Genomic DNA, 12,708 nt, shown 5'->3' on the forward strand with positions numbered 1-12,708 from the left:
ACTAATACATATATGTAGTGCTCGGAAAAGGATGAGCTAGAGAAGCAAGTAATTGTGCCCCGGAAAGGGAGTATTTGTTTACACACGTTTCACCTAATGGAATGGGTCTACGTAGACCAGGTATTTTCATCCGGAACCCAAGTCACTGTTCCAGTCCAAAGCCAAACCGCTGCGTGTGGTATGTTTGATCGTACAGAAATCGGATAAAATTTATCGTGTGTATAGCATCACTCCTCACAGAAAATGTAGTGCACGCAAGTAGCCAGGCAAATTTACTGCAAGTATTATTATCATCATGTGGAAGGAATTTACAAGATTCATCGTGTGTTTACATATAAATTGCCTTGAGTAATATCGTACCATACTGACAGCATTTCCAGTGCTCGAATACCATGACCTGACACCTGAGTACATCACTTGCTATCAATCTATCAGCATGTGGTATACATCTCGTTTGCTTGACTGATATGTACAAGGCACAACCTGAATTGCCCCACACAGACCTTATTTACTGAACAGCAAGACCTGCAACAACAAGGTCGTTGGATCATACAAGCATAATGCTATGAGGTGTTCCAGTTGGAAATCAACCTCTCGGTTGCTACACTTGAGTGAATTCCAACGCATTTCCATCCGGGTCTCGTGCAAAGATCGCTGGTCGCCCGGATTTGCTGAGCGTGTAGCTGATTCCTGCAACCAGTTAGGGAGTAAAAAAGGTCATGTGTTGTCAGGGACAATGGAAGATAGAGAAATTTCGGGAAGCTAATTAACACTCTGCACAGTGAGAACCCAGTGTATTGACTATTGACAAACACAAAGTTCAGTTTAGATTAAATAAACACTATAAAGAGAGCAGGTGAAGCGGTAATGTCAACTAAGAGAAAAAAATTGTAACATAAATCATGAAACGGTGGACATGGGTCTTCTCCTCTTATGTCAAAAGGATGGGAATGTGGCTGCCAAAGTCATGTGGGCGTAATACGTTTGAGATTGTTATAAATCCACTGACCAGACTTCTAAATGATAATCTGTCAACATCAGTCAATCAGTGTTGAGTCAACTATAACATCAAGACCTCCTTACACCGTGTAACAATTTGCTATAGGATGGTTACTTTAAAACAAGTACAAGCCTTTCAAGAGTAAGAGATACAGTTTTACCCTGGAAGGCTTCCTTGTTTGTTGACCATGTCTCCCACACAAATACCCAGGCAAGTATCCAGGCAAATTTACTGTAAGTAGTATTATCATCATGTGAAAGGAATTTACAAGATTCATGTGTTGACATATAAATTGCCTTGAGTAATATCGCACCATACTGACAGCATTTTCAGTGCTCGAATACCACGACCTGAGTAGTGCATCACTTGCTATCAATCTATCATCATGTGGTATACATCTCGTTTACTTGACTGATATGTACAAGGCACAAGCTGAATTGCCCCAGACAGACCTTATTTACTAAACAGCAAGACCTGCAACAAGGTCGTTGGATCATACAAGCATAATGCTACGAGGTGTTCCAGTTGGAAATCAACCTCTCGGTTGCTACACTTGAGTGAATTCCAACGCATTTCCATCTGGGTCTCGTGCAAAGATCGCTGGTCGCCCGGATTTGCTGAGCGTGTAGCTGATTCCTGCAACCAGTTAGGGAGTAAAAAAGGTCATGTGCTGTCAGGGACAATGGAAGATAGAGAAATTTCGCGAAGCTAATTAACACTCTGCACAGTGAGAACCCAGCGTATTGACTATTGACAAACACAAAGTTCAGTTTAGATTAAATAAACACTATAAAGAGAGCAGGTGAAGCGGTGATGTCAACTAAGAGAAAAAAGTTGTAACATAAATCATGAAACGGTGGACATGGGTCTTCTCCTCTTAGGTCAAAAGGATGGGAATGTGGCTGCCAAAGTCATGTTTGAGATTATTATAAATCCACTGACCAGACTTCTACAAGATTATCTGTCAACATCAGTCAATCAGTGTTGAAGTGTTGAGTCAACGATAACATCAAGACGTCCTTACACCTTGCAACAATTTGCTATAGGATGGTTGCTTTAAACCAAGCACAAGCCTTTCAAGAGTAAAGACATACAGTTTTACCCTGGAAGGCTTCCTTGTTTGTTGACCATGTCTCCCACACAAATACCCAGACTAAAGCTACAGTTTTTTTTTTTTTTTGGAAAAACCATACTGCAGTCTTAATAACTCCACTCTAACAGTGCATGCTGATATAGTTATGTATATCTCTATAACCATACTATCATGGTAAACGCCATGGCACAGTTCTACAAGTTCAATTTTGAGTACTGTACTATTGATCCACGGGTTACGGCAATTCATATTTAAATTGAAAATTTTAACTTATAGTGTTGATACGTGAGTGTGTCCAGGTCCTTTTGGAGCTTATGTGTTCAGTTGCTGACTCTTTGTGCTACTTATGGAAGTAATGTAAGGCTAGATGTTCAACTACCAATCACGGAGGTCGCCAAGTAGAGAAAAAAAGGTAGTAAAAAGGGTCATGTGTTGTCAGGAACAATGGAGGATAGGGAAATTCCGCGAAGCTAATTGACACTGCACAGTGAGAACCCAGCGTATTGACAAACAAAAATTTCAGTTTAGATTAAATAAACGTTATAAAGAGAGCAGGTGAAGCAGTAATGTCAACTAAGAGAAAATAAGTTGTAACATAAATAATGAAATGGTGGACATGGGTCTTCTCCTCTTATGTCAAAAGGACGGGAATGTGGATGCCAAAGTCATGTGGGCGTAATACGTTTGAGATTATTATGAATCCACTGACCAGACTTCTACAAGATTATCTGTCAACATCAGTCAATCAGTGTTGAAGTGTTGAGTCAACTACAACATCAAGACCTGCTTACACCTTGCAACAATTTGCTATAGGATGGTTACTGTAAACCAAGCACAAGCTAGCCTTTCAAGAGTAAGACATACAGTTTTACCCAAGGAGGCTTCCTTCTTAGTTAACCATGTCTCCCACACAAATACCCAGACTAAAGCTAAAGTTGCAATTTTTGCAAGAACAATACTGCAGTCTTAATAACTCCACTCTAACAGTACATGCTGATATAGTTATGTATATCTCTATAACCATACTACCATGGTAAACGACATGGCACAGTTCTACAAGTTCAATTTCGAGTACTGTACTATTGATCCACAGGTTACGGCAGTACATGTTAAATTGACAAATTTAACTTATAGTGTTGATACATGAGTGTGTCCAGGACCATTTGGAGCTTATGTGTTCAGTTTCTGACTTGTAGCCATTGGCACCTTTGTGCTACTTATGGAAGTAATGTAAGGCTAGAGAAAAAAAGGTATTTGCCCACTGTAGCCAGTGTGTTTATTCACAGCAGGGGAAAATAGAGTAAGAATAAGGAAATACCAGCTTTGTCAAAAATTTCTTTCAATTTCAACACATCTTTGATTGCTATACAGGTATGACGATCACGTCCACCATGCTCTGGGCGTCCTGTCAGTGGATCCGGATTTGGCAACTCCATCAAGTGGATCATCTCAGAGCCAACCCAGAGCCAAGCACCTCTGTACGGTAGCTTGTCATTTGGCCTAGCAAGATTCACCTTAAGACCTGAATGACCAACAATATTGTTTTATTTTACAAGCAGTGGATACAAACGTGTAATATGTACAAGTTAAAGTAACTCACCAAGGATGTCCTGATAGAAGGCTATTGACCTTTCAAGATTTTCACATAGTATTCCAACATGGTGAATACTAACAACTCCATATTCAGGTTCTGCATTAAACATCGGAAATGATTTTCATTCAGACGGAGGAAAATCATGGAACTTTGACCCAAAATTTGGTTAAGACCGATAGGAGTGCAGAATGCTCCAGGACGTTAAGCAAATTAAACTTTTAATGGTCTCCTTGTACAGAGAGGCCAAGGCCTACCTAGCACTTGTGTTTTGATATTGGAAGTATCCTATAACATGCAAGTAAAATCTAGTGAACACCGAGCACTTATAATTTTAGAGAAAATGTACACCATGTACATTGACCGAGGTGGACTTTGTCAGCAACCCTGGCTACTGTTTTCTGTTAAGCAAGAATATAGTGGAAACAGTTGCAGTTACAATTTTGCTAATTCAGTACCACCTACTACAAGCATGTTGTTGTTTGAGGTTTTAATACCTAAAATATTGGCATGGAATTGCGACTTTCAAAGAACAATTTGTCAACGCTTACGTTGCTAGCGAAGTTGTGTAATCCTCTAAACTGACCCTCATCTCAAAAAGACAAACACAAATAGCTTCCAGAATTGGATCTGCAAGCTAGTACAAAGTTGCAGTTTGCAGATCCAATCCTAGTCGTACTGATCTAACTTCACACGAATAAATTTATTGGGCATCCATATCCCAAACTGAGGGAGCAAAACATCGTCCCCCACCCCCAAAATGTGACAACAATTACCAACCACTCAAGTACCCAGCCACATATTTCCACTCCACATATTTGGTAATCCAGCAACTAACCATCGAAAAACATTAGTTGCGCTCCATCAACCAGCTAAATACAGTTCATATAGCGAAAGGTACATCTCTTTTACGCAGATTTGCTACCTCTACGAGAACCAAGAACTCACCCTGGAACTGCTCCTGGGCCGTCAGGGCCTGCTCGCCGCCTGTGGCCACCGACATATGGGTCCGGATCCGGCGGTGCGCGGCGGCAGAGTTGACAGGATGCGTCTTGACCACAGCGCAGGCTTTCCTGGAGCAGGACGGGGAGAGGAGAGGGAGAGAAGAGAGGCACCTCATCGCCATTGCGGCCTTCCAAGAGCTCCTACGCTTCGGTTCCTTGCGTGGGCTTTCTGGGCCTGTATTATTTTGTGTGGCTCCGGCCTTCTCACCTCTCACTGTCCCTTTCCCATATTTTTTTCTGGTTTCTCTTTTTAGTGCCCATGGGATTAATTTCACGCCTCAGATTCGCGTTTGTCCAAAAAAACAAAAATTCATACCAAAAACATGCGGTCGAAATTTATGACGCTGGTAGATACAGAGAAAATAACTATTGAGTTTTGTAAAACTTTTTTTTGGTGTCTCCTTCTACATTTCTCTTCGCTTTTTATGAAGAGGCAAAGACTAACACATTTTCATTTTTCTTCTCCTTAACACTTCGATAAATAAACTACGGGATTAATTTGAAAGTAATTTTCTAGTCAACGGTATGGCCATAGATTCCCGATTAAGTTACCATCAAGTGACCATATAAATCACAAGCTAATTAGCTTAATAATATAAAGTGTTGGCTTCCGATGTAGTCTTTGGGAGATGATTTATGTAGCTTCATACTTTATTTTTATTAAAAAAATATAGTGGTACACGATTGGATATCTTTTTGTTGTGCTCCGCAATGATCTAAGGAGGGCGCCATGTCACTCGGTCACATTACTTTGTGAGAGGGAGAGAGAATATTAGCAGGGACATTATAACTGAGCCATCACCAGGGAGCTCTAGGATATCAAACGCGCCCAAACCTCTACCGTCATTCTGTCGCCAATTTGCCATCTGGCCGGACTACGACGGAATGTCTGGATATCCGGCAACGGGAGCACGTTCCGCCATGTGTACACAAAAAAACGAAGCAATAATGCACCACGTCCCTGCATTCTGCGATGTTCCTCGTCGTCGAGGCTGGACTGATCTTCTCCCTCCCTGCTGCTGGTCTCTATCAAACTATCAAATCAAACACTTCATCCCCAATCAAACATTTGGGAGGCTGATTGTCAGTTGTTCTTTTTCTGGCTCTTCATTAGCTCACACGTGGACGATGGTTGCCCTCTGCGTGCAGCACGGAATGGTCTCATGGAATAGGATTTGGGAAAATTTGCAGCCTGCGTTCTTGTCACTATGATTAACCTTCCTAACAATGCTATTGCTTGTAATATTGATCTTCCAGGAGAGAGATCAGTGTGTGGTGGCGTGTTGTATTGTATGGTTCTGTATATTCCACTTTACTCGAGCGTGGTTGTAATGACCCTGCTGGTGTTTTTTTACAGTAATGCTCTTATTTATTTAGTGTATTGCCCTCTCGTATTTTCATCTAAAACATAAAGGAAGATACGGATTTGCTATGTCTCGGTCGACTATTTTTTTCTCTCTAAAATCTCAGTCACCCAAAATATTGCAACCATAGTTTTAAAAATGCAACCGATTTTCACAGAAAATTGCAAGTTTAACTGAAACTTTTCTTTAAATTGCGGTTGCACTTTTCTTAGGTGACTGAGACTTAAAAACATCTCTGTCGACTGAGACATAAACAAACTAAAAAGATATGGCTCCTTTGTATGTGATTTTCTGAAACAACACGTTGATCGTGCCTTCTTGCCAATGAGCAAGCAAGTAACAAAATATTCACAATATTTTCTACCAGAAGGTATAAAAGAAAGTATTGACCATGTCAATTTATTAGCTAATTTTTGACTAGAAGGCGTAAAAGAAGAATCTACGTAGTCTTTTACACACATAAGCAGCTTACTATTGAATCATGCACCAACCGGTTTGACCCAAAAAATCCTAACATATGGAGAAGTTGGACAATATATTTCAACACTCACCGTCTAAGCCCTAGATATTGGATGTGCAATGTATGCCACAATTACATTTGTTAATAGCTTTGGCCATATTTAAACTTCGGACCCCTATGTTTTGATACAGTATTGAATTTCATATTTTGGCCGCTAGTTCTCTCAAAAGCTCATACTAATGGGAAAATATGGGAAATGCATTATATTACTTGAACACTCACATGCGGCTCATGGTGAGACCTAGATGTGAAATGATATGAGTCTACTAATTTTTATATAATTTTAGTCAACTGTGTCTTGAAGCTCGAGATATCTTTGCTCTGATACTGTTTATGAACTAATGTACTACAGTTGAAGCAAGGGTTTAAACTTCGGACCCCTATGTTTTGATACAGTATTGAATTTCATATTTTGGCCGCTAGTTCTCTCAAAAGCTAATACTAATGGGAAAATATGGGAAATGCATTATATTACTTGAACACTCACATGCGGCTCATGGTGAGACCTAAATGTGAAATGATATGAGTCTACTAATTTTTATATAATTTTAGTCAACTGTGTCTTGAATCTCGAGATATCTTTGCTCTGATACTGTTTATGAACTAATGTACTACGGTTGAAGCAAGGGTCTAAACTAATGGATGAGGGCGTTCACTCATTACTCCAAAAACATCACTTCCCATTGAAAGAATAATCTACCTTGATGAGACAAACATGACATGAATGGTGAATTAGGAAGAATGCAACCACCCTGACTAGCCATGTAAACTATTAGTGATTCTCTAGTTAAAGTCTCATGACAAACAAATTCGGTACTTTGACGGGAATATATTTTTGCTTATGTTGATTTGTTTCGTATGATTAAATTAATATCCTAAATCTTTCTATATGAACTACTCTATCAATAATTTTAAAGAACTTATGCATACAAATTTGGGCATGAAATTATTAGACAAGAATTGAACCTAAGGTGTTACTATATTATGGTTCAATTAATTTACATTTGTACATCATAGGTGCATGATACGTTGCAAACATATCTATAATTTTTGATGCTCCATGCTTATTTTACACCAATTTATATATGTTTTTTTTACAGTTCGTTGCACTTTTATATATTTTTTGGCACTAACCTATTGACAAGATACCACTGAAAGGACACGGATGTCGCCTAGAGGAGGGGGGGGGGGGGGGGTGAATAGGCGATTTAAATTTTTTACGAGATGGGCTTAACAAATGCGGAATAAAACTAGCGTTTACTTTGTCAAGCCCAAAGCCTATATACTATGGTTCACCTATGTGCACCAACAACTTATTCTAAGCAAGAGTTCACCTATGTGCACCAACAACTTATGTTAAGCAATACAAGCAAGTATGTGATAGCAAGATATATATAACTTCAAGCACGATGGCTATCACAAGGTAAAGTGCATAAGTAAAGAGCTCGGGTATAGAGATAACCGAGGCACACGGGAGACGATGATTTATCCCGGAGTTCACACTCTTGCGAGTGCTAATCTCCGGTGGAGAGGTGAGGTTGCTTAGTGCTCCCGAACGCCACAAGAGGCTCACCTTGAGCTGTGGTTGCTCGATGCACACCAACGCCACAAAGGCCTCACCCCAAGATGCGGTACTCACACCACACACCGAACGCCACGAAGGCGCCTCACCTAAATCTCCGGTGACCCTCGCCACAAAGGCCTAGGTCACGGTTCCACTAAGGGATTTCCTTCGAGGCGGAAACCGGGCCTTACACAAAGATTGGGGCACACATCCACAACTCAATTGGAGGCTCCCAACAAATCGCCACAAAGGCCTAGAATCCGTCTAGGGTTCCAAGAACCCAAGAGTAACAACTTTCTTGCTTTCACCTCCACGAATCACCGTGGAGAACTCAAACCGATGCACCAAATGCAATGGCAAGAACACCACAAAGATGCTCAAGTCCTTCTCTCTCAAATTCCAACAAAGCTACAAAAGCTATTGGGGGAATAAGAGAGGAAGAACAAAGGAATTCACAAAGAACACCAAGATCAAGATCTAGAGAGTTTCACTCACAAAGAGATGGATTTGATTGGTAGAAATGTAGATCTAGATCTCCTCTTCCTTTTCCCTCAAATGGATTCAAGAATCATTGGAGGAGTAGAGGGATGTGACAAGCTCTCAAGCTCAACAATGGTGGAGAGCAAAAGGAGGAAGAAGAAGTGGGGAGAAAGAGGAGGAAGAAGGCCTTAAATAGGCCTAGTTTCACCGGCAGTGCCGGGGTGGCGGGCAGTGCCGGCCTTGTGACACCGGCAGTGCCGGGGTTCTCCCGGCGGCAGTTCCGGCCCCCCGTTTTTTTCCAAACACCCGATACGAAAACCTCAATAACTTTTGCATCCGGACTCCGATTTTGATGATCTTGGGCTCGTTTCGAAGCTAGTAACAAGCTCTACAAGATCATGCAGGGAACCATCATAGTCCAGTAAGGTAGGATAGAAATAAAAGACGAAAGGTTTGACCTATCTAAAAAAGACATACCGGTAAAACCTCCAACCTCGAAAATGCAACAAGTTGAGTTAGGAAACTCGGATTTAGGTGAAACCAATTTTGTTGTAAAGGGGATGACAAGAGCTACCCCACAAAGAGTGAAAAGCTTAAGAACAAGTGGGGTAGGTTTTTCTATGTATTTTAGAGTGAAACCTCTCAATACGAGAAACCGAGAAAAACTCCAATATCGAAAACGCAACAAGTGATTCATGCGGAATCCGTTTTTGTGAACTAGAGCTTGCTATGGAAGTAAGCACAAGATCTAAAACATCACATGGATAAGAGCCAAATAACAACCAAGAAAGATGATGCAAGGATGCAAAGGTTTGAGCTCTCTCCGAACGATACGATCGAGTTACTCACTCGAGAGCCCTCTTGATAGTACAACAACTAAACTATAAACCGGTCTGCAACTACACCATGAGACCGGTGAGAAAGAAACCCTATCAAGAGAAAACCTTAACCTTGCGCATACCACTTGAGCTCGATGACGACGATCTTGACCTCAACAAGATGGAACGCCTTTCTTGCTTGTGCTTGCTTGACGAAGTCTTGTGGATTGCTCCCCCATAATCCACCATGGGAGAGCTTTTTCTTCGGCGCATCTTCACATAACCATGACCACCATGTGGATTGCTCCCCCATAATCCACCATGAGAGAGCTTATTCTTCGGCGCATCTTCACATATCCATGATCACCATATGGATGGCAAGACTCAAGCAAAGGATCTCTTCGAGATGGCTCATCTTGAACTTGCACTTCATTTCTCCATGGCAAGCTTCAAGCTTATGAACTCTTCGAGTTGGCTCATCTTGAACTTGCACTTCATTTCTTCATTCTTCATCATGTTGATGTCTTGAAGTAACTTGAGGGCTCACTTCATCTTCATCTTCAAGACATACTTGACACTTGATATCCTTCATCAATTTCTTCTTATTGCAACCTTGAAGCCAACATATGGTTCAAGAATTGCCTATGGATAACTCCTACAAATATAACTCAATGCAAACATTAGTCCATAGGGATTGTCATTAATTACCAAAACCACACATGGGGGCTCCATGCACTTTCAGCCACAGTGTCAGTTCCATGTTTTCTGTTGTTTTCTTTTTCAGAAAATTTGTACAGGAAATATTCTCGGAATTGGACGAAACAAAAGTCGAAGTTCATATTTTACCGTAACGAAGACGAAGTTCAGAGGAGAGACGAAGATGCGCCACAGGGCGGCCATACCATGCCTTGGCGCGGCCCAAGCCCTGGCCGCGCCAAGGGGTGGTGTGGCCCCCCCAGGCGTCCACCGACCTCGCCCTTCCGCCTATTTATTCACGATCTTGGGAAAAATCTAAACACCCGAGACTCCATCCACCAAAAGTTCTGTCGCGACCGCCATCGCTGACCCTAGCTCGGGAGGGTTCTGATGCTCTTCCCCTCACCCTGCCGGAGAGGGAGATCATCACCGGATGCCTCTATATCGCCATGCCCGCCTCCAAAGTGATGTGTGAGTAGTTCATCCCTGGACTACGGGTCCATAGCAGTAGCTAGATGGTTGTTTTCTCCAATTTGTGCATCATGTTTAGATCTTGTGAGTTGCCTATCATGATCAAGATCATCTTTATGTAATGCTACATGTTGTGTTTGTTGGGATCCGATGAATATTGAATACTATGTTGAGATCGATTATATACTTGTCATATGTTATTTGTGATCTTGCATGCTCTTCGTTGCTAGTAGATACTCTGGCCTAGTAAATATTTGTGACTCCAAGAGGGAGTATTTCTAGCTAGGATGGCACATTTATAGGGGTCATCCAACTTACTTCAAACATAGAAAGGAGAGGCTCTCCAAGGTAAAGTTACAATCAATATTTGGATATATAAGACCCTGCTTCAATTTTTTGAATAATAAACATATTTTAAGTTTTGAAAATCTTATAAATAATACACATGCAATAAATTGATACAATTATGTCCATATAAATTGCAAGAACATGGCCATTTGCCATACTATGTAAAAACACAAGCTGTGTTTAAGACCTGTTTTGGCCCTAAGGTAGCCCCACTACTTTACCTACAACCTATAGGAGTTAGGATTATACCATGCAATAAATCTCTTATATGCACCATTGATGTTTTTATTTGTATTTTTGGCAACAAAGGGCAGACATACCATTATAACAAATAAGTACCAATACAACATGTTCGATATTCCATTATGTGGAGCCAGGTGACACATGTTAGCGAAGTGGTTCATCATTTTCCCACGATTGCTAAACAATACCTTGTGGGAATTCTCTACCCCATGGGACATGAAGTTGTTTGGGACCACACATGAGTTGATGCACTTTCACCTCCACAAGCTCACTCAATTGTCAACATCCTTGTTCATGAGTGGACACATTCAGAAATCCGGTAGTTTACGAACAAAAGATACAACCTTTTAGTATTTAGATGTATATATGCTATTTATATTTTTGGCAATAAACACTACATACAACATTTTTACGAAGAAACAAAAGCACAAAATGTTCAACACAAGTAGCTTTCCGTTTGTTCTCATGGATGGCATGCCTAATGTGGCGGCACTAGCTAGGTTCTAGAACATATATGATGTCATTGCACTATGTTATCTTATACTTGTAGGGATTAGTACATAAATGTTAAGAAATCAAAGTGGGATTTCAAAACCCATGATGTCACTTGGCACATTGTTGAGTCTAGCACCGCCGCTGATTGTACAACCATGGTGATGCCACAAATCAAGTGGTCCTCCGTTGATCCATCCTGCCACGACTGTTGAGCAATGTCACGTGGGAATTCTCCGTGCTCATGCGACACAAGCTTGTTTTAGGACCACACTAGCTGGCACACTTTCACCTCCCCGACCTCACATGATTATTAATACCCCCTTTTAATCTTTTTTAGGAGTGGAGAGATAAATAGCGGTGGGTGATGAAAATGACGTGGATGTGATATGGAGTTGCAGGTTGCCGGAGAGGGCCAAAGGAGAGACACATGAGGTAATGGGGCAATGTGAAGAAAGAGAACATGTGCCATGTGACTGTGGCTTTGGTTGTTTGGAGGACGTTCTAGAATATCGCCTCAGTGTCACGGTAATGTCGAGATTGAAACCAAAATGTTAGCGCCATTTAGTTGAGGATGCCCGATTGAGATTCAAAACCATTGATGTTTGATGGTTGAATGTTTTTAAACATTGCGCTGGTTGAACATTTCCTATTTGCTATAACAAAAAAAAAGGTCAAGGGTCCAATTGATTTAGTAGATATCTATCTGACTTTAGGGGTACTTGAGACCAATATGATTTCTATGTTTGGGTGTTTTGATTTGTAAGTTGAATACCATATGCTTTTTTTTGGAAGGATTTATTTTCACTAATCTCAAAATAATACTTTAGTCCACTCAATCCTCTTGAAAGAAAGCTTCATTTTCTTTGGTAGGACCAGACAAAATTTAACAATTTAAATCCAATACAATTCGTGTGGGCATTCTATCGGAATCACCGTGTTTCTAATTTTGGTTTGTGAACCAATATGCTCTCAGTTTCTAATTAGACGTCAGATTTATCTAGATTCGCAAATCTGCGACAAG

The 12,708-nt window shown here is 40.8% G+C and overlaps 1 protein-coding gene across 2 annotated transcripts; it reads right to left on the reverse strand.

Moving 5' to 3' along the window:
- Positions 1 to 259: 259 nt before the first annotated feature.
- Positions 260 to 4,883, reverse strand: LOC127295175 (uncharacterized). 2 transcript variants are annotated; one of them, XM_051325084.2, is made up of 4 exons: positions 4,633 to 4,883; positions 3,694 to 3,783; positions 3,412 to 3,615; positions 260 to 690 (listed from the first exon to the last, which is right to left on the reverse strand). In XM_051325084.2, the coding sequence occupies exons 1-4, from the start codon at positions 4,808 to 4,810 to the stop codon at positions 602 to 604; spliced, it is 561 nt and encodes a 186-aa protein (XP_051181044.1). In that variant the 5' UTR covers positions 4,811 to 4,883; the 3' UTR covers positions 260 to 601. The 2 variants fall into 2 exon arrangements, with proteins under 2 accessions (XP_051181044.1, XP_051181038.1); XM_051325078.2 differs by lacking the exon at positions 260 to 690 and adding an exon at positions 1,216 to 1,636 and having other exon boundaries at positions 4,633 to 4,880.
- Between the last annotated feature and the right edge of the window lie 7,825 nt (positions 4,884 to 12,708).

This window comes from Lolium perenne, chromosome 1, assembly GCF_019359855.2.
Source record: "Lolium perenne isolate Kyuss_39 chromosome 1, Kyuss_2.0, whole genome shotgun sequence".
Taxonomy (NCBI): domain Eukaryota; kingdom Viridiplantae; phylum Streptophyta; class Magnoliopsida; order Poales; family Poaceae; genus Lolium; species Lolium perenne.

Excerpts from the sequence above, each read along its gene's own strand:
- LOC127295175 (XM_051325084.2), bottom strand. The coding sequence starts at position 4,810 with ATGGCGATGAGGTGCCTCTCTTCTCTCCCTCTCCTCTCCCCGTCCTGC. Across the intron at positions 3,616-3,693 it reads CTTCTATCAGGACATCCTTG|GTCTTAAGGTGAATCTTGCT; the intron begins GTGAGTTACTTT and ends TTGGTCATTCAG. Across the intron at positions 691-3,411 it reads AGAAATTTTTGACAAAGCTG|GAATCAGCTACACGCTCAGC; the intron begins GTATTTCCTTAT and ends AACTGGTTGCAG.